General features: G+C 39.3%; 2 protein-coding genes across 3 annotated transcripts in view; both read left to right on the forward strand.

Annotated features, from left to right (window-relative positions):
• Window positions 1-813, forward strand: part of XRN1 (5'-3' exoribonuclease 1) — a 41,262-nt gene extending 40,449 nt beyond the window's left edge. For both annotated transcript variants that reach the window (XR_007378861.1, XR_007378862.1), the window contains one exon: window positions 720-813. The gene's annotated coding sequence lies outside the window, so the exon portion shown is untranslated. The remainder of the gene's footprint in view (window positions 1-719) is intronic.
• On the forward strand, window positions 360-20,428 carry GK5 (glycerol kinase 5). Its single transcript, XM_048954976.1, has 16 exons — window positions 360-568; window positions 720-813; window positions 3,025-3,100; window positions 3,585-3,678; window positions 4,573-4,704; window positions 6,061-6,136; window positions 6,783-6,844; window positions 6,937-7,010; window positions 7,342-7,402; window positions 8,246-8,372; window positions 9,004-9,108; window positions 11,536-11,621; window positions 15,480-15,583; window positions 16,722-16,781; window positions 18,840-18,973; window positions 20,287-20,428. Exons 1-16 carry the CDS (start codon window positions 437-439, stop codon window positions 20,421-20,423), a joined length of 1,554 nt encoding a protein of 517 aa, XP_048810933.1. The 5' UTR covers window positions 360-436; the 3' UTR covers window positions 20,424-20,428.
• The last annotated feature ends 491 nt before the right edge of the window (window positions 20,429-20,919 follow it).

The following is a 20,919-nucleotide window of genomic DNA, read 5'->3' on the forward strand; positions in this document are numbered from 1 at the left end:
AGTCTCAGGGGCAAAATATTTTCAGTGCTGTTTTGTTTTCCCTGTTCTAATTAAACGAGGGGTTGGGTTAAAACGACACGAGCAATTCTTCTAATTAAACTCTGGGGCTAAGCCTAAGTCTCCTAGTGTCTGTCGCGGGTTAAGCCTATCTGACAGCGCATTTCCCATGGCTCCGTTTAAAAGCAGCCGCTCCATCTGCAGGTGCGGAGGGCGCATTTCTGCACCGCTCAGGAACGGCTGGGCAGCGCGCAGCAGGTGCGCCGTGCTCCGTGCCGCCCCAGGCGCGCTCGGCCCCGCCCCAGGCCTCAGGCCACCTGTGGGGCCGCGCTCCGCCTCCCGCGCCCATAGGCCGGCGGGAACCCGCCCCGCGGCGGGGCCTGGCGCCGGTTTTCAGGCGGGCGGCGGCCGGCCGCTCGCACTCGGTGCGTGGCGCGCAATGCCGTGCGGGCAGCCGAGTGACGGCGCCGCCCCCGCGCTCTACGTAGTTGGGGTGGACGTGGGCAGCACGGCGGTGAAGTGCCACGTCTATGACCGCGCGGCCGCCGTCAGAGGTTCCGGATGCAGGAAGGTGATCGCGGGGGGCGCGGGGCCGAGCCGTCCTGGGGCCGGAGGGCTCCGCGCGGGCGGTGCTCCGTCGTGTAACGGCGTCGGGTGGAGAGCCGCGACCGGAGCGCCGGCCGTGCGCGGGGCCGCGGTGACGCCGTGTGTCGTGTGCGCAGGTGGAGGCGCTGTACCCCCGGCCCGGATGGGTGGAACTGGATCCCGAAGTTCTGTGGAGGCAGTTTGTCGGTGTCGTAAAAGAAGCTGTGCAAGGTAAGGGCTTGCGAGCTCTGCGAGAAGGTGGTGGTTTGTTTGCCAAAACGAGTCGGCTGCTGAGCTGCAGTTAGTGTTTATTTCTAAAATCGCGGTGGAAATTGGCGGCTGAGCGCACGCGTGTGGCGTGCCGTAAGGCCGTCGTGTAGAACAGCACCTTTCTGTCCACTGTTTCGTTCGGGCCGGGCTGGGGGTGCAGCACAGCAGCAGGGTGCCCGCTGGGTGCCGCTCACAGCGCCCTGCTGCTGCCCCGCGCGCCTCTGTACGAGCGGGCCGGGGCTGCTGTGCCCCCTGCTGGACGGCAGCGGGTACTGCGTTCCCGTGCCCTCTGTCACAGCCTGCCCTTTCTCCTTCCCTCCCTCCTCCCCCGTTCTGTGGGATGAATCAGGAAACAAAGGTTCTTTAGTTGCTGTTAGAAGGGGAAGCTGCTGCTGTGTTCTCTATCAACAGGCCACTTTTAAGTGCTTGTGCAACGTGAGCGTGAGCCCACGGTGCTGTCAAAGCAGCCGTCCCACCTTCCTGCCGGGGTGCTGAGATCTGTGACAGTTTCCCCCATCAGATCACCACACCTTGTTGTTGTGCCAGTAGAGTTTTGCAAGCATTTGTGCCAGCACCCAGGAGGGTGTGGTGCTGGGGCGGGAGTGACATCTGAGGGCAGAGAGCGGGCACAGGGCGCTTTGTTGCAGAGCTGCAGGTCTGTGTGTAGATATGAGCTGAGGTGGCTTGGCGTGCACTAAGGTGGAAAATGCCTCTGGCTGCACTGTCCCGCTTCTCTCTGGCTGAGGTTTGGCCCTTCCTAGAAGCAGCTCACCAGTTGCCCATATGTTCTGTTTTATTTTTCTCTCCGATGGATATAAGCCCAGTTCATAGAGAACATTGTGATTGATGCAAGAAAAGTGTTGGGAGCAGCTCACAGCTCATGGAGGTGGGAAGAGCAAGCTTGCCACACCAACTGGCAGTGAGCTGCAGCAATTCTGGTCTGGTTCTGTCTTCAGCTCAGACCTGCTGCTGCTGGGGAGGGAGAACTGCTGTTTCTAAGCCAGCCACTCCTAGGTCCTCCTCCCTTACGCTCTTGCCAGTAATGCTTGTGCAAGCAGGTGGAGCCAACAGTCTTGCAGAGGCACTGATCTGATTTTCAGCTGATGGATATGATTGCCCACATTGGCAGAAGTACCACCAGGTCTGTGGGCAGGGGGGAGGACGGGGCAGGAGCAGTGGGGAAGTCAGGTGGGCCCTTTCCCTTTGGAAGCCCTTCTGGAAGCATCACTCAGAGGCTGATTGCCAGGGTGTAACCACAGCACTCACGGTTTGCTCAGGTAGTTGGGCTGAGGACCCTTGAGAACAGCCGTGCTGTGGCCAGAACGGCCTGATGGTTATGTGCAGTCTTGTACTGTATCATTTTTTCATGTAATTTTTCTTCTCTAAGCATACGTGGAGGTACTGTGGAAGGTGACTAGAGTCACTTTGAAAATGGTTGGGAACAAATTTAAATACTTACATCAATTTATATATTAGAGTAGCTCTTTTGCTGCAGTTATTTGAAAGTAAAGTGCAGCAACAAAATGTGCCTGTACCAAAAGTACATTCTTCTACTTCTGAATTTGAAGTATATTTTGTTGCATTCAGTGATTAAATGGTGCACGTAAATTTCTCATTATTATAAAATCTTGAGAATCATAATGTTTAAGATGAGCAACACCGTTACTAAAGATGGATGTCAAAAATCAGTCTAGCTTTGCTTCTCCATGGCATTTCTTTCCTTTTGGTTATTGGGGTTTTCCTGTTTGTTTTTAAATTTGTAATTATGCTTATTCCTTTATGCTTTTGTTCACGTTCATCCATGCGACATTCCCATTTTAACTGGTTTCTTACATGTAGGTGTGACAGTCTTAGTGCCTTGCAGCTCGCTTGTCTCTGGGTTTGCTGAAATCAGGCACCAGCCGGCCTTTCAGATGGCACGGAGGGTCAGAGTGCCTCCACTACTTCTGTGAGCAGTGCAGCTCTATTGACTGCCTTTGCTATCAGTTGGTGTGGTTCAGAGTTCTCCATCATTTCGCTGGGTAGCCACTCAGGTGCCCAGTCTGTGTAAACCTGTATTCTGTTTATTTCCTTTGCATTCCAAAGAATTTGAAGTTATATTAGACAAGTAATCTGGGGGGAGGAGGAGGAGTGTCTTCAATTTATTGCATTTGTTTTCTTTTTATTTTCTAGCTGCTGGACTTCACATGAGGCAAGTTGCTGCTCTTGGTATCTCAACACAAAGATCCACTTTCATCACATGGCACAAGTATGTATATGCTGTGTTAGTTAAAATGAATTCGTGTTCGTTGCAGTGATCTGGACAGGAACAGCTTGTAGAAATCCTGAACTCTGTTTGGCAGCCAGTGTCAGTCATGCTCTGTTGTGTTGGCATGGCGGCACTTTGCAGCAGCTCAGAATTTTTGCTTTGGTGCTTTGGAAGAAATTAATGCATGTTGGTCAGATTTAATGATCTTGAAGGTCTTTTCCAACCTACGTGATTCTATGATTTTTATGATTCTGTGATTTATTTATTTTTTTAATTCTGATGAGAAGCCTTGTGCCCAAACTGTCTGTGTGCCTATGGCCAGTTTCTCACACTCAACAGGAGGAAGTGCCCTTGTGTTAGGAATTGGCCTGCTGTTAAATGCTGTGATTGGAAGTAGTGTATCCTGCTGACTTTTGAGGTGGGGCTGTATGTGTTCTGTATGTTCTGTGATTGGAAGTGAGGATGTTCCAATGCTGCTTTTCAGGAGGACGGGGAAACCTTTTCATAATTTCATAAGCTGGCAAGACTTACGGAGTGCTGAGCTTGTGAATTCCTGGAATAGATCCCTTCTGCTGAAGGTAACACTTTGCTAAGCAGCATATTGCCTGAATGTATTATAACCACTTCATTGCCAGGCGCAGGACGGTATATGAAATACTGCAGATACCTTGAGAACGTATTCGTAGGAAACGCTGCAGCCTAAAGCCTTTAACAAGAAAGTAAACAAGATTTGTGTGGAAAATGGTACTGAGAAAAATAATAAAGTGCACAAAGTTACTTAATTATGGGAAAATATGTCTGTAAGTCTGTCATGTATTCTGTTACAGTTCAGTCTCTTCATTGTGTAAAAATGTCGCATGCTAACGCTGCTGAAGCACAGTTTTTGAATGTAGGTAATTTGTGGTTGGCAGTACTTTGGGAGTAGTGTTTTCTTTTTAATGGGGGCATCTAAAGAGGGTGCCAGAGCTGCTCATGCTCATGCTTCTTTTAAAAGAAATGTTACTCTATGAGGGAAAACTGAACTTACTTTTATGTAAGTGTGCTAGCATAACAAAAACAAGCTAAAAACTGCGTTTTGTCATGTATTTTGAGTGGAGCTTTAATGATTACATTTTGATTACTCTGTTAAAAGAGAATTGAGCTTGTTTGCTGTAGGAGAACTGTCAAGGGAATAACAGTGTGTACTACTGCCAGCCACACTGTGCATTGTGCTCACACAGGGGACGGTCTGTAATATGGAGCAGTTGCTCTCTGTGTGCCATCAGAAGTCAGCAAGACAGACCTGTTTAGTGCAGCTGCTCTTTTCTTTGGTGTTTGTTGTGGGTAGGCTGCCACTGAAACTTTAAGTAAGGATTTTCTAACAGAACTTAGCACGAGCATTGCTTTTGTCTAGATTGTCATCCCTTAGTACTAATTTATGAGAAACATTTAAAGGAAGAGATTGAAGAAGTAACTGTTTTCTTTTGAAACAGGTAATCCATGTTATTTTTACAGTGCTTCATTTCTTTACTGGAAATGATCGATATTTGGCTCCGAGTTTTCTTACCTTTTCAACACAACAGGCTTCTATGAAGTTGTCGTGGGTTTTTAAAAACATACCTGAGGTAAGCTGGAAGGGGAGAAATAGTAACTTCCTGAATCCATCATCATGGCTACTGGGCATAACCTCTGCGTGTTTGTTTTGTTCCTTTCCTCAAAAAAAAACCAAAAAAAAAAGCCACAAAAAAACCCACCCCAAAACAGTATTTCACTTAGTATAATTCTGCTCTTAGTTATTTTACTTTGTTTGCTTGTTTATTTTCTGTGGCACATTCCCTGCTGGCACTGACACCTTCCCAGTCTGCACTCTCCCAGTTCTTATAGCTACCTGTGCATTACCACGCTTAACAACCAGGTGCTAATTAATTGCATGTTTTGTTGCAGTTCAAATTGGAAAACGTGTGAAATAAGTTGTGCTGGCTTAATCTAATGGAACAATGACCACGGAGCTATTTCTTACTTAGTTCTTTGCTCTAATCCTTACTCTTTTCCTCACTGTCTTATTGTATTTATAGCTTCATTTTTTTTATTACTTCTGATAATTTTCAGGTTATTTTGTAAGAAAATTGAGATCATCTGTTTTTGTCTTTCCTGTATAAAGAAATCCTTGTGTGTTTTTTTGAGTTTGTCTGTTGTAAGTCTAACTTTGAGAAGGTCTGTGATAATTTTTATGTGCATATTTTGGTTGGGTCTGTTAAAAACATGAGCTGTGAATTTGGAATTATACAGAATTAAAAGATAGGCAGCTTCTGGGTCTTTGGTGTGAGATGAACGTTCTCCATAGATTTTTCAGGCTCTGATATTTCAAATAAGTGATTACCAAACCAAAAAGCTCAAAAATGTCTCTTGATTACAGAGAATAATGCACTCAGTCATGCTTTCACATGAATTAATTTGTATGTTCTTTTTCTAAGTTCTGTGACTGTATGCAGTGTTGGTCAGTGGACATTGGATGAAACATCACTTTCCTACTTTAAAGGAAGAAAAAATCTCAAAGAGAAGGGCGATCTGACTCTTCAATGACCTCATAAACCAGAAAATGCTTCCTCTGTTTTCATTCTTCATGAGCACAAATTATAAAAGAGACACAAATTCCTTCTGTTCTTGCACTTTGCAGTATGCTTTGGTCCTCGTTTCCTTTATCCACCACTCCACTGCACTACAAAGATTAATTGCAGTTCTTTTCTCTGCAGCAGCTGTTAAAATTTGTCCTTATTCTCTGTTAGGATCATGAGCAGTTTTTCTGTAGGATAATACTACTTGCATAGCTGGCTTGCATTTCTTTGAAGAAATACTGGGTATTAGAGACTTATTTTCTAAGGATGTTATTAACCACAAAGAAGAATGAAAAACGAGTCAGGAAATATGTTTCTCTTTCTTGTATCCAATATGAAATCCTTTTTTTCTGCATCTGTTCCCAGGCTGATGAAGCTGCCAAAAAGAATAACTGCTGCTTTGGAACAGTGGACACATGGTTACTGTACAGACTGACTAAAGGTGAGTGTTATGGGTGTTCTTACATGGTAATAAAACATCTAAATGAATCTAAACAGTGATATTCATGACTGTCACTGAATTTAAGTATGTTTTGATCATGCGTGCTTTTTTTAATTGATGATGAATATTTAAAAATATTTACCTTTTTAAAAAAAAAGTTTTGAATTAATTTTTGAGCATTGGAAGGGTAATCAGAAAAGGAAGTGATTACTGTGTCTAATCAGCCTTTTAAACATTGAAGTTTTAAAGGCAATTATTAGAACTAACTAGTGTTGACTGAAGAAAAGCCTCTGTGGAAAAAAAAAAGAGCCAAGAATTACAAGAAATGAGGAAGCATGACAAGGTTGTGTCCCAGAACAGTAGCTGTGTGAGGACTGGCAGTTCAGCCATTGTGTAGGTGATGATGGAATGCAATGCAGTCAGTGATGAGCTCTTTTCTGGGCATCTTCATGAGAATAAGATGAAGTAATTGGAATACATGCATTGCAGGGAGCAGCAGGAGTAGTTGGTGTAGCAATGGTGTTCAGTATGACCTTGCCTATAGACATTTATGTTCTGTGGGAGCTGTGGAGACATTTAAGGAAAAAATGTTTCTAATGACTTAAACATTTGGGCATCTGAAACCTTTCTTCTTTCTTCATGCTAGGTTCTGTATTTGCTACAGATTACTCAAATGCCAGTTCTACAGGTGTTTTTGAACCCTTCACGGTAGGTGCTGTTGATGCTGTGTAAACATTGCTGCTATTTGCTGCACTCTGAGAGTGTTTCTGATGTTTTTGCTTTTTTTCCTGTTATTTCAGAGATGTTGGAACCCCACTTTGTGTAATTTACTTTCCATTCCAATGTCTATTTATCCTCCAGTGAAAGACACAAGGTAACTGTGAAGGTTTATTTTTAAGGATATGATACCTATTAAATTAACCGCTTCTATAAAAATACTGTATAAAAGCTGCACAGGAGAAGTAATATAGAAATTTACTAAAGTAGTTTAAACTTTGTGTGCATAAGTACAGTTTTAGTCCTACATCCAGAATTTTATTTCAACCATCAGCAATTCTTAAAGCGGTAGTTTTAATGCTCTCTTTAAAATAAAGAGCTAGCATTACATTTAATTTATGTACAGACACAGGCCTTGTATGTCTGGGTTTTGTTTTAAAAAGAGGTCAATTCAGGGTTGTGATGTTTCTCATAAAACTTGTTTTAAGCTTCAATTTTGGATCAGCTGACTCTGAAATATTTGGGGTTCCTATTCCAATAATGGCATTGGTGAGTGAAGATTTTTTTCACTTCATATTTCTGTGCCTTTATTTATTTATCTAGCTCTGATTTAATATGTGGTTGTTAAGTAAGTATTCCCTATTCCTTCACTGTGTCTTAACTATAGTAGAACTAGTTATTAAATTTTGCTTCAGAAACTAAGCTTACAGCATAGAGGAGATAAGTGGAAAGGGGTTTCTAGAGGTCATGGTCCACTGAAGCTAACTTCAGTGGACCATATGATTAAGTACTTCAGTGTACTTCAGTACTTCAGTAACTTCAGTGACCAAATGATTAAGTACTGAACATAGAATTTAACTGACCTGGGTTCCATTCTAAGCTGTGATAATCTCTCTTTAGCTTAAAGTCACTTCTTCTAAATAGAGTCTTGCAATGAGATACAGCCTAACTTGGCTGCAGTAAGACTCTATGCGTGTCATAGAATTACTAAGTTTGGGAAAGACCTCTAAGATGATCCAGTCCAACCATCCAATGTAAGGGTGTTTGTTGGTGGATCCACTTGTGGTACATTTTATTTATTTTCCCTAAAAACATGGGGAGAACAATATTTTATTGTCTTAGTAGTTAGAGTTTGGATAGGAAAAACATTATTGGAGTAATGTAGAAAAATCTGCCTGAACCGAGCTAAATTTGCCTCTAGTGATAAATCTGACTGTGTTAGAATGGCATGCAAATACTTGAGAAATTGTACAGAGATGCTCTCTACACTCAGTTCCCTTCTGAATACTTATTTGTATTCAATACACTGAAATGTTTACAGCGATATCTTAAAATCCAGCAGCCTTGTATGTTGGTGGCTAACTTCTAAGTGCATTTTTGTTGCTGTGGCAGGTAGCTGACCAGCAGTCAGCAATGTTTGGAGAATGCTGCTTTCAGCCAGGAGATGTTAAACTGACAATGGGTACAGGTGGTTTCTGGAATGTTAATACAGGAGGGAATCTGTGTGCATCACGCAGGGGTAAGCTGTGTTTTACATCATTTTGTTTTATTTAACAGTTTTTAATGATGACGATGCAAAATTGTTATGCTTAGCCTTCTGTCTTCAGCTGTAGAAAGACAGCTTAAAAACATTTTCAGGGCAGAGGACTCTGGAAATTTTTAATTAGAAACGGCAGTCTTAGTCCTGAAATACAATTCCTAAGAACAGAAAAACAGAGGAGAAAAAACAAATGGATTGAGACACCATGTATAATTACTAGTGGTACTTCTTGGTAGCAGTGTTGTACAGTAGAGGAATGGAAGTGTGAGGGGTTGGTGCTGTGTTTTCTCACATCAGAATTTTCCTGTGGAACACTGTAAGTTCCAGCCCTTGTACTTTGTACTTTGAAGTGTGTACTTAGCAATCATTAATTTTGTATTAAAATACTAAATCTGGGCTCATCTGTGTTTCTCTGGTGTTGAAAATGTTGTAGTTGTGAACTCTGATGGTCTGCCAAGTTAGTTAGTTTGTCATAAGTGGCTATTTTAATTCTTGGAAGGAAATTTTTAAAAAAAAGGCTATGTTTTTAGTTGGATCCATTGTCTGTGTTTCCCTGGAAGCACTGTAATTTAATTACGTCTTTTATTTTGTTTCATGGAAAATTATTAAGGTCTGTATCCACTGATTGGTTGGAAGATTGGGGAAGAAGTTGTTTACTTAACTGAAGGCTCCATGTCAAACATTGGCACTACCATAAAGTGGGCACAGGATATAAGTAAGTAGTTTTTGATTTTGTAGTAGGATGAAATATATTGCTACTTACTATTCCACTTTATAGGGTTATAGCTATGATCTTGGGCTTTGTGTTATTATCCATGATTGAAGAAACTAGCCTACGTGTTTGGGACATCCACAGTATTTGCAGGAGGTTCTCTGGTGAGTGTGTTTACTGCAAATACTTTAGATTTAGTAGAATTAATCGCTGTTCTCTTAAAATGCCTTAGATTGGCTTGCACACATTTTGCATAATCATTTCCTCTTCAGATTCTGTCTCTGAGGTCATCCTTTATGTGTATTACTATGTTCCTGAAATGTGCTACTCCTGAGCATAACAAGCTTCCTGGTATCTTTTTATTTGTTTATTCTTAACCTGGTATCCAGACTTAAATAGAATTGGCATAAAGGAGACTATTGTGGTATTTGTTGTTTTGTGGTATTTGGACTTGAGGAGAAACACAGGAGCTGACTGCCAGTTCAGTCTAGTTAGCATAATTGTAGATGCTGCAACCCACAAATACTTTGTTAATGGTTTTGAGAGATTGCTAGCTCTACATCTCAGAGTTAGCAACAGGCTTGAAAATTACTTCGTATCTGTTTAATAAGAGCTTAAGAGTATCTTAGCCTTCTGGTAATTGATGTTGAGATCTACCAGTTGTTTATAGGAGAGCTTTCCTCAGTGTTCTAATACACTGTTTACTTGTCTTGCTTAAAAACTTAGTAAGCCTTAGTGGGATGCAAAGAAGGAATTTGTGACCCAAATTTTGGATTATCTGAGAAAGGCTTTCCTGAAGTATAACTTACCACCAAATTCCACAATTAAGTTCTCAACCCCTAGTGAATATGTGCATATACATGCAAATCCTTAAGTATTGAGTACTGATTCATGGTTCTTCATCAGTGCCATTAATCTTTTGAGGAAATTACTCATTTCCACACATAGTTCAGCTACATAAGTAATTTACTACTTCAAATTTCATGCTACTAACCCATATTTAAAATGGAGATTGTTGATATATGCAGAGCAAAGAGCATGAAGGGTTTTTAGTCAGCTAGTACTGAAATGGACATGACCTACAGTTGCTACTATGGGCAAAAGGGTGGGAAGCTCTAGAAACAGATTTAAAAAATAAGATTAAAATACTGTAAAATACTACTGTAAGTATTTCTAATAAGCAAGACCTTTGTTTTCTGGAAACACAATTGCAGGAGACAATGTTAAGAAACTTTTATCACAAGTAAATAGTAAACAGTAAAACTTTTGCTTTGCTGAAAGAATTGGGTCAAAACAAGGGAAGGTAAGGATGGTGAGGCTCAGCATGGCTGAAGGTGATATGTAATAACAGTAATGTTTTGGAAGTAGAAATTTCTGTTGCAAGACAAGTTGGTTGAATAGTTTTCTTGCGGTGGTATGTCTAATAATTCTGGAAAAGTAGTATTTAAAATTGCAAGTTGAAGTGAATCTCACTCAGTTTTTTTCACTCTCTATCCTACCATAGAAGTACTGTATGGTTCAGAAATAGCAAGTGCGAGAAGAACAAAAAGATATGATTTAGGCTAATTAGTCTGGGCACAGTAGGATCCAAAACTTTCTAACATTTGTGGAGGTTAAATTGAAAGTCCTGGTAAGTTTCCAAGTGTTTTTTTAAAAGTTGAGTTAGATTAACCTATCTTTGGTAGGAGGACTTACTACTTAAACAAGATAAAACAGTAGGTATCATCTACAGGAGATCTCTTGTCTTTTGATGATGTGTTATGTGGCCACCTAAGAAATGTATATGAGTGAAGAATAAGCTCAAGAGGGGATGTCTGTAATAAGTTTTGAAATATAACCATCCAGTTACAGTTAGAGTAACCTCTGTGAAAGATGTGATAGTAGGGCCTGAGAGTCTTGTCAGTCTCTTGTTTAAAAACAATAGTAATTATTATAATTAGACAAGAGACTGACAAGAATATACAGAAATTCAGAGCTGTTAAAATATGATGGGTAGCAAGGACTTCCTCTTTAGTCACTTGGTGTTTAGTTTAACAGTAACAGTATCTTTGCAGAGAAAACAGCAAAACCTGTTTCATGTTTTTCAAGGTTCTGGGTTTTTTTTAGCATAGGTGCTGCTGTTAGCCATCTCAACTCCTATTTAGATCTATTTGTCTGGAAAGCTAGTGATCTTTTACAGAACACAATGATTAAAAGGCATGACAGATAGGAGAGGGTCTTTTTTAATTTAGTCTTCATTTGAATTTATGTGACTGGACATGAAATACAGGAGAAGTATTGATTTTCCCTTAGAACAAATTTAAGAAATATTACAAAGGGACTGGGAAGTATTACAAAAGGAGGTGACCCAACTCTAGCTTTTTGTCTCTTAATAGTATATAAAGAAATCAAAATAAACAATAAAAGCATATGTACTATGCATCTTTACAGATCTTTTCACCAATGTAGATGAAACAGCAAAAATGGCACGGAGTATTGTTGATTCTCAAGGCGTTTGTTTTGTTCCAGGTTTTCAGGTAAAATTATAGTTATTAATATAGTTAAGAATATGTTGTTAATAGCTCAGTTAAAATTACAACTTCTGTCTCATTTCAATGTTTTAATTTACATTTTAACAGCATATGTAATCTCTAATATTCATGTTTTTATTTTCTGCTCCTCACCACATCATGTGAGGATGTTTGCAGTAAGAATCCTTAAGTAGAGCTTTCCCTTGCAAGAGAAAAAGCCTACGAAGTAGGAAATTACTTCCATTGTGCAGATGGTGAGCTGACAGATAAGCTGTGTGACTTGTCCACTGTAGGACAGACAGTGCCTACAGACAGAGAAACTGAACCCATATCTTTTCTGCCTCATACAGAGCCTTCTTTGAGATAGCACTTCCAAGTACTGTGCTAAAATAATTCCTTTTATCCTGCCTCTTTTCAATATAGTAGTGTTAATAGTGCTAGTAGTGAATAGTAGTGTTACTAGTGTTAATAGTTCATAATTCATCAGAGTATTTAGACATGTACCTTAAATATAAGTTTGGAGGTCCTGAGGTTATGAAAAGCAAAGGTAACAATAGACAGACGTTTCTTGGTTACGCAGATTTTAACCTGTTAGTTTTTTCCAACTAAAGTAGGTTTTGTGCTTTGTTTGATACTGTTAGTGAGCACAGTGCATATATTAAGGATTTCCTGACATTTGTTTTGCATTTTAGTCCCCTCCATTTTCCAATAGGTTTCTTTTATTTTCCTCTTTATTTGAGGAGCTCCCTGCAATTACTTGGTCCCTTCTAAATTACAGGCTCTGGATTGTTTCTTCTTGCTTTCCAGTTATGCTAAATACCATATATCCATGCTCTTGTCTGCCCTTTCCTGTTTCATGATCCCCTTTGCATTTCACTATGGAGGTGAGATACTGTTCCTGTGCAGAGGCAGCAAGAAGGGTGATGCTTTGTTGCAGTTCATTGCAGCATATTAGGCTGGTTTGGGATTGATAGGAATTGCAGTTAATTACATTAGATGACAAATGGTGATAGCTGGGGAGCTGACACACTGCCTATTCAGCTGCACAACAGTTGCTTCCAGTATGGGCTTGACAATTGGTAGTAATAATTTGTAATTTGTCATCACAGAGTGACAGAGCTGCAAGTCAGAGCTCCAAGACAGACCTTCATACAGAATGAGAATGAGCAGGTGTTGCTAATGTAGCTGTTGCTGACCTACAGGCTGCAGAGACCCCCAACCTTTTTTGTCAAGTTCTGCCACTTCCCTGAGCAGCATGAGATATCGTGACTGAAAGCATGGCTGTTTCTATGCTGTGGGTTTGCCACCATGAAAGTAGCCGTTTTTCTCCGCAAAAATTGTTTGTTTTCTAGTCAGTGTTGCTGTTCAGGAGAAACTTCATGGTATAGACTTGTTCTCTAAGTTGTCATCTGGCATATTAACTTTATAAACTTTACAGTGGGTACATTGAAAGGAAAGCCTTCAAAAATCACCAGATTATTTTTTTTCTTCCCTCTTAGAAGTCTTTGTAATTCACTGGTTTGAATATGTACATCTTGGAATTACGTGGAATGTTTTTGACAGCTTGTCTTTCTGTGTGGGTGTAAAAGCTAGGGTTTTGATTTTTCACTGGCTTACAATACTCAGTTTGATCATTCCCAAGGTTAGTGTCTTAGAAATAATTACTTTAACCTACAGCTAGCCCAGCAACCTTCTATCAAACAACTGCCCTAATCATTAGCTTTATTTTTAGCATTGTAAAACTTGGTTAAGCTAAGGTGCTTTCATTTAGCATTTACTGTGAGAAATTATGCTCTGAATAAGCAAGTACTGAGCCATGGCAAATTGCAGTGTTGCAGAAAGGATTCCCAATGCAGACAAATATTAGTCTGAATCTTACATTTGACCCTCTAATTCTGGTAGTATTTAAGTTCTAGAGATGTTGGTTTGTGTTCTTTCACTTGTGCTGTTTTTTTCCTGCCGTGCTGCCTTGACACTGTCTCCAGAATGAACCTCGGCTACCTTCTTGGTAAACACCAAGAAGCTTCTGTTGTCTTTATTCGTAGTTTGAATATTCCCAGTCCAAATTTAGGAACGATACTTCCAAAAAGAAAATCAGAAGAGGAAGAAGGGAAAAGAAGTCTGGATTTCTGTTCATTTTTGACACCTGGTAACTGCTAGTAGCATTCTAGTAGACCAGCAGGGAGAGATTCTGTGTTAGTTTAGAAATGAACTGGGTCAAATGGTGTGAAAAGGGACATGAGCAGAGTTGAATTCACCTGCTTGCTGCTTAGTGTCACTGGCTGGATGCTGACAAAAGGGTCGTATGGTAGTGTTTCTTAGACTTCACAGTGATGGCAGTTAGGAGGGTTTTCACGACACCTGTATGTTCATTTCCTACACAGAGTAAAATGGTTCTCTACTGATCCGTGTGAAGGCAGTAGGAACAAATTCACTTCTTACTGGGTTGTATGCTGTGATGCAGTACACTGAAAGGACATCATTGTGAAAGTAGACATGAAATTGAGTGAAAATGTGCATTAATCATTCTTGTTTTTATTCTATCAGAAATAGGAGTTTGCTATGGTTGCTAGTAGCAGCAAAAACAGCTATTCATTGGTCTGTATGAATGTATATGTACAACTATCACTTCGTGGCTCTTTGTTTTGTTTTGTTTTTTTTTGTTTCGAAATGAGTAGTAATTTAATTGACTGATTCTTTCAAGACACCCATGCACAGAGCTTGAATGCACACTTTTGGGTTTGTTTGATATGAATATCTGTGAACAGTGAATCTTCATTATGTTTCTGGATGGGCACAGATGGTTCCCTTCTTAGAATGGAAAGGGCACTTATGTATGTGGGAAAAGGAAAGAGTATTTTCTTTTTCTTCAAATGTAAAAGTTTGTTCTACTTAGGAACAAACTGCTTAGTAGTTGCTGATCATGATCTACTATTTAAGTGGTAGTTCAGTATTTTCCATTTTTGTGCTGTTGCATATATATATACCTATCCACGTATAATTTTTTCTCATATGCTAGCATTTTCTTCATTTACTTAGTAAATGTGTTCATGCTTTTTATGAGCATAAAATTCGAGCTTTCATTATGTATTGTCATAACTAATACATAACACAGTGCAATTAGAAAGAATTGTTTCAAATTGAAAACTGCTGTCTGTGGTAAAAATAAGACTTAGCGTTATCACAAACCAGGTGGGACCAGCAAACTAATTCCTTGTGATAAAGTTTGTGAAAGGAGTGGAGGGGTGGAGTGGAGATTTATCCAATTGTCCTCCAGTGCAAAAGAAGACAACGTAGTGAGCATTCGAATGTTGGTTGGAAACTGTTAGTCATGTCACTGAAAACAGACTGTTGTGTAAGCTAGTCAAAGCGATTACCATCCTTGTCAGTGTTCCTTCTAAGAACCCAACTTTTAGAACACTTCTAAAACTGTAATGCCTGCTTGACTCCACTGAGTAGATGCTGGCATAAATTGACTTGTAATTCCATTTTTTTCAGAGGTTTAGAGAAGGGGGTTTAAAAAAAAAAAAAAGTGTGATTTTGCCAGATAACAGCAGTATCAATGTGCCCTGTGCTATATACTTCATGTGTGCACTGCATGGACTTCAGAGAGAAGTCATAAATGTTAGTGTTAGTGTGTCAGGTTTGGAAGAAGTCACTTAACACTTTTGCTGTTGAAAGAAACTAAAACATTCACAGAGTTGGCTAATAACACTATATACTGCTCACATATTGTTTTCAATTTTCTTCTTTCACTATGCTGCCTGTAACTGTCGTAAGTTACTTTTTTTCTTATTATTTGACTGCTTTCTCAAAAGTCTTCAAACATAACTCACCAAACTCATTGTGAAATCTTTTCTGCAGGCTTCTGCAAATGATCCATGCTTATGTGCCTCTTTCATGGGGCTGAAACCTACTACTACCAGAAACCATCTTGTACGAGCTATCCTGGAATCTGTAGCTTTCAGGTAATTCCTTGCTTAATGTTATCACACTTGGTTTTGTTTTAACCAGCAGTATTAAATACATATGTTTACTTCCACAGTTTGTAAAATACAAATTGTAGTCATCCACTGTAGTAATGTTGAAAAGGAATTTCGGCTGCCTCTTCTGTTCTTTTGAATATATTACAAATAAACCTGCATATATTTATTAGTTTGGAGATTTTTGTTCTGAAGTTGCCACGTAGAGATTCTTAAATCATACTGTTTTTGACAAATTCTAAAAATATTTTGTTGAAAATGTGTCTTTACTTTCCTGACACTGTTTTGTCAGAAGCTGTACTCATATTTGCTCTTTGTCTGAAGTTTGAATCTTGGTGTTTTATAAAATGGAGTAATAGGCACCTTAGATATGGTGAATTATTTGGATAGACAAGAACTTACCAATCTAACAGTCAAGGCTGAAAATATTGCAATTAGTCACTGATATTATCACGTATTTAGCTCACTGTGAAACATACTGTTCTGCCTTGCAATGCCAGCCAGCATGACTGGAACTGGATGTAGATACAGTTTGAGGGTAGTGTGTCTGGAGAAGGTGACAACGTTCTGAATCGCTGCCGCTGTCTCAAATGCAGTTTTTTCTTCCCTGTAAGAGAAACTTGAGATGCAGTAATTCCTGAACTGAAGCCTGCATCTCTTAAAAACAAGGTGGAGAGCCTTTGTGTTTAGGGTTCAGAACAAGTCAGACGTAGAGCTTTCAGATGTTCCCTTTAAAGAACAGTTGGAGAAATTTCAGTTGACACTTCTGTCAGTGCGCTTTCATCACTCTAAACCACTTCTTGTATCAACAGTTCCATTTTGTCTATGAAAGCTTGTAATCATTTTTAGCAGGGAATAAATGTGCATTCCATGGTGCCACACATTGCAGTAAAATGGGTTGTGGTTTAGCTATATGTGTCTTTTTAATGGTATGATACTGAATTTCAGAGTGCTTTTGTTTTTTTTTTCCTGAAGCATTCTGGAAGCTTGTTAACTATGCAGTGGTTTTGACCCAACTGAGGCATTTTTTTCCTTGTATTTTATTTTCTGACTGTGTAGATACTGGAAGCACTTTATGGAGTTCATAGTGTTTAATGGAACTAATTTTTTTTTTTTTTTTCAGAAACAAACAGCTTTTTGATATCATTGTGAAGAAAGTACGCATTCCTCTTCAAACTGTTCGGTAAGTTCCTTGCAGCTTCAGTTAGATATGTGAGAGTTTGATATAAACAGGTGTAAATTTAATCATGTATTTTATCTTAGTGCTGCTGAGAAATGGGCTATTACCAATTAAAATGCTGATGTAACTTCAAAATTGGCACAGAGGGGTCATTTATTAATAAATGATTGGCACTGGTGGTTCTCAGTAGACAGTAAGGACTTGCACTAATTTAAAAAACTAAGATGAAATTATTCTCATGCAGCATTAGAATACATATAGCAATGCCTATTAGAAAAATCATCCTACCCTTTATAATAAAATCCTTTTGTAATGGAATTTTTAATGTAGGGTCTGTCACAGAGTGATTGTTTTCTGAAGCCTTAGTTAAAACTGGACTTGTTTTTGAAGTGTAAGAGGAAGAATGTTTTTACAATTCAAATGGAAAGACATTGGCTTTGTTTCAGTCTTTTAAGAAGTAAATCCAGTTTAGTGAGGCAATAGTAGAATAGGCTGGAATAGGCTAATCACAACTTCTTGGAAAGATTTAGCAGAATTCTGTTCTGGAAAACTACCCTGCTCATTTTAGTAGGTACTTAGTCTGTACACACTCGTTACTCTAGAGCCTCCAGCCCATTGTGCTGAGAAAAGCCTTCCCAAAGTTCTCCTTCTGACAGCCAGGGGTCATCGCGGTGTCACAATCAAGAATAGCGAAGAGACTTTCTGTCACTTTCCATGGGTGGAAAACCCATGCAAAGGGAGAGGTAGACTGGCAGGCATGTGGACAGATGAGAAATGAGAATTTTGAATGGTGGAAGGAAGGTGAAAGTACAAAGGTAGGGGAAGGTACGAGTTCATGTGTTCCATTGCATGGAACTGAGTAGGTGAAGATACAGAAACAGCTAGGCTCAGTGCAGTAGTGATGGGTAGCAGTGATTCCTTAGGAAATTCTGATCTTGTTTATGGTATAATGTAAACTTTAAATAGTGTGGTTGTATTTTGTTTTATTCCTTAATATAAAGTTATTGTTTCATACAGTGACTATAATACAGTTTGCTAATATCGGTAGAAATGTAGCTTGTGGATCAAGGGTTAGAAGATAATGACATACCCTTCATGGCTTTTTCTGTAGAGTGTAAATTTTACTCCCTTTCTTTTGTCCTCTTTACTAACAATCCGTTACTTCTGAATCTTGTTTTATCCTGCCTTGAGGTTACTTACCCTCTGTATGTTCATTCCTTTTTTAGCTACTGTCCCATATCCTTTGTTCCCAGCCTCTGCCTCCTACAAGCTCCTAAAAAGGTGTTGTTTTAATTAGTCTTATATATTCCTATTACTGCTTGTTGCTTGTCTCAACGCCATCAAGGAAAGCACCGAGAAGGCTGTTGTGTTCTGTGTTCCAGCAGTCTGCAGTGGCCTCTACACGGATGATCCTAGTGCTCTGTGGAGTACTGGAGTGCAGCCTGTTCAGTTGTTGTGAAGTAATTGCACATCGTGGTGTAATGGTATAAAGGAACGTTTTGCTAGAATATGTACTGAACAGGTTGAATGTTCAGCATATCTAGCAGCAAAGCTATATAAAACAGTATTTGCAAACTTTATTTTATTTTCCTATCTTGTAGATTGAATCAAATGAGTGTTTCATTTTTACAGAACAAGGAAAATGCATGTGACTGATAGTAAGATACTGACTTTGCAGGTAGCATTTTTTTTATTCCGTAGTATAGAGGTTGAAATCCAGTCTAATTGTGTGTACAGATCAGTAAAATGCTGCTAACCTCACCAATCAGGCAGTATTTCATTATTTTACCTTCAGAAACATCCAAAATCTGCAAAAATTTTCTTGAGGCATTTTCTTGTGATATAGAACATTCCAGCTGATGCATTTGAATTAGTGACATTTTCTAAGCAGCTGAAGGGTTTTGTTACCCAATACTTTTTCTGAAAATCCATTTGTGCGTAAGTAATGGAAAGATCTGTGCAAGGGTGTGAAACCTCAGGATTTGTTTTGTGAAACATTGGTAATTAAGTATTAGAACTAAACACTTTTATTTTTCTTTTAATCTTCTCCTCTCCTTGTAGAGCTGACGGAGGTGTCAGTAATAACAGTTTTGTCATGCAGATGACTTCAGATTTGATTAATAAGAAAATAGAAAAGCCTTCAAATACAGATATGTCTAGTCTTGGTGCAGCTTTTCTTGCAGGTCTTGCATCAGGTATGTATACAAATACATCTAAAATTCATGTTTTCCCTCACAATATGTATGTTTGTAGATAAGGAAATATCATCAGGAAAAGAAACAATAACAAAAAACAACAACATTGTAGACTTAATTGTAAAATGTCCACAATTACTTCACCCACTTTTATGGGAAGTTGCAGTAAAAAGCGTTCACCTTTGTACAGTCCTTTTTATCCATGTGCTTGTTGTGTTTGATGGACCAAAGAAATGGGTGATAGGGCCATACATAAATAAGGACCATATTTGTATTTTTATCACAATGTCCCAATATGCTGAGCAGTTTTATCCTTTGGTTTTACATAAATGAATAGCAACAGGAAGCTTAACATGAAAAATATCTGCATATAGGCTTTAGTGTTTATTTGCATTTAGAAGGACACACTGCTAGAGAAGAGAGGTGAACCCTCTCTTCTTTGCTCCCTCTCTTTTCCTTGACCTGGACACTACAAGTCCCTTTCCATTTTTGTACTGTGTGAAGCAGTGCTTGGTGTGCATGGATCATGTGAGAAGGTGGCTGCCTTGCTCATGTTCAGCACTGTGAAGCTGTATCCTGTCACCTCTGAACTGAGTCTTTATTCTTTGAGATTTTCACAGACATAAGTACAGTGGAATTACAAAATAGATGAATGAGGGCTGAGGGGAATCCAGCTTTACTCAGAAAGAACTGGCTTATATAATTAACCTGACTTTAAACTACAAATTGTCAGTGGTTCTTAATGGAAATACATTTTGTAGAAGGATACCTCACTAAATTGCTTTGATATGTAAATAACATAACCAAGATAAAATCACATGCTCAGGTAAGGCTTATCCAGCAATTAAAACTGAAAAAAGGTCCTTTGACAGACAAGAATGATTCAATACCATAAATTAATTTGAATATGTAACAGCAGCTATTTTCTTTATGCACTTTTTAGGGCATGAGGAAAGGCAATAGTGCTAAGTTTTGGTTTCTGTGGCCTCTCTTCATTTAGAGGGACCTGCAACTGAAGGCATAGTGTTGATGAAATTTAAGTGAACTTCAGTCTTCCAGAGCTGTTCCTTGGAAACTATCCCAGTTAAGCAGATGTGCTGTTGTCAGCATTCCAAACAAGTGGATGCTATTGGAAAGCAGTTTCACAATGTAAAAAAAAATATGCTTCCCTCTGAGAAAGTTGTTGGTTAAGTAAAGAAAAGCTGTCATGATTTCTTATTGTGTTTCTGGTTTGGATCTCTTGTAAGTAAATTAAAGCAACTCAAAAATAACATATTTGTAGTGGAGCCTGAGAATGAACTTTCTGTTTATAGGATTTTGGACTGACAAAGAACAGCTAAAGAAGCTGAGGCGAATAGAAACAGTTTTTGAGCCTCAGAAGGACGAGGAGGAATACAAACCTGCTATGGATACCTGGATGCAAGCGGTGAAGTGCTCCTTGCACTGGTAGAAATTGACATTTTGGAGATAGAAGGAATCAAATTATAAGATTTTGTAGTTAACAGAATGGTTAAAATTGTAACTGAAATTTGTGATGGTATACAAAAGTTATAAGGTCCTTTGGTAACCTTTGTGCTGTTGAAGAACTTACCACTCCATAATGAACCTTCGTATCATCCTCACACCAGCTGTAGTCCAGATGTAGCATTTGTGTCCCTTCAGTGACCCCCTTTGGGTGGCCCAACTGCTTGAAACCATGCTTTATATGTTGGGAGTTTTTTCCTATGATGTGTTTTCTACTGAGGAACTCATCTCTCATCTGATCTTTAAAAGCTTTGATATGTTAACCATCAAGGAGTCTAAAAAGGGACATGCACTTCCCTAGCTATTTCTAAGAAGAAAAAATAATTATTTAGGAAATTATGGGAAATTGTTTGCCTGTTACCACATTTTGATTGACTTTTTAAGGAAGCATTTGACCCAGCTGTCTGATGGCATTTTTGTGA

Source organism: Lagopus muta, chromosome 9, assembly GCF_023343835.1.
Source record: "Lagopus muta isolate bLagMut1 chromosome 9, bLagMut1 primary, whole genome shotgun sequence".
Lineage (NCBI taxonomy): Eukaryota > Metazoa > Chordata > Aves > Galliformes > Phasianidae > Lagopus > Lagopus muta.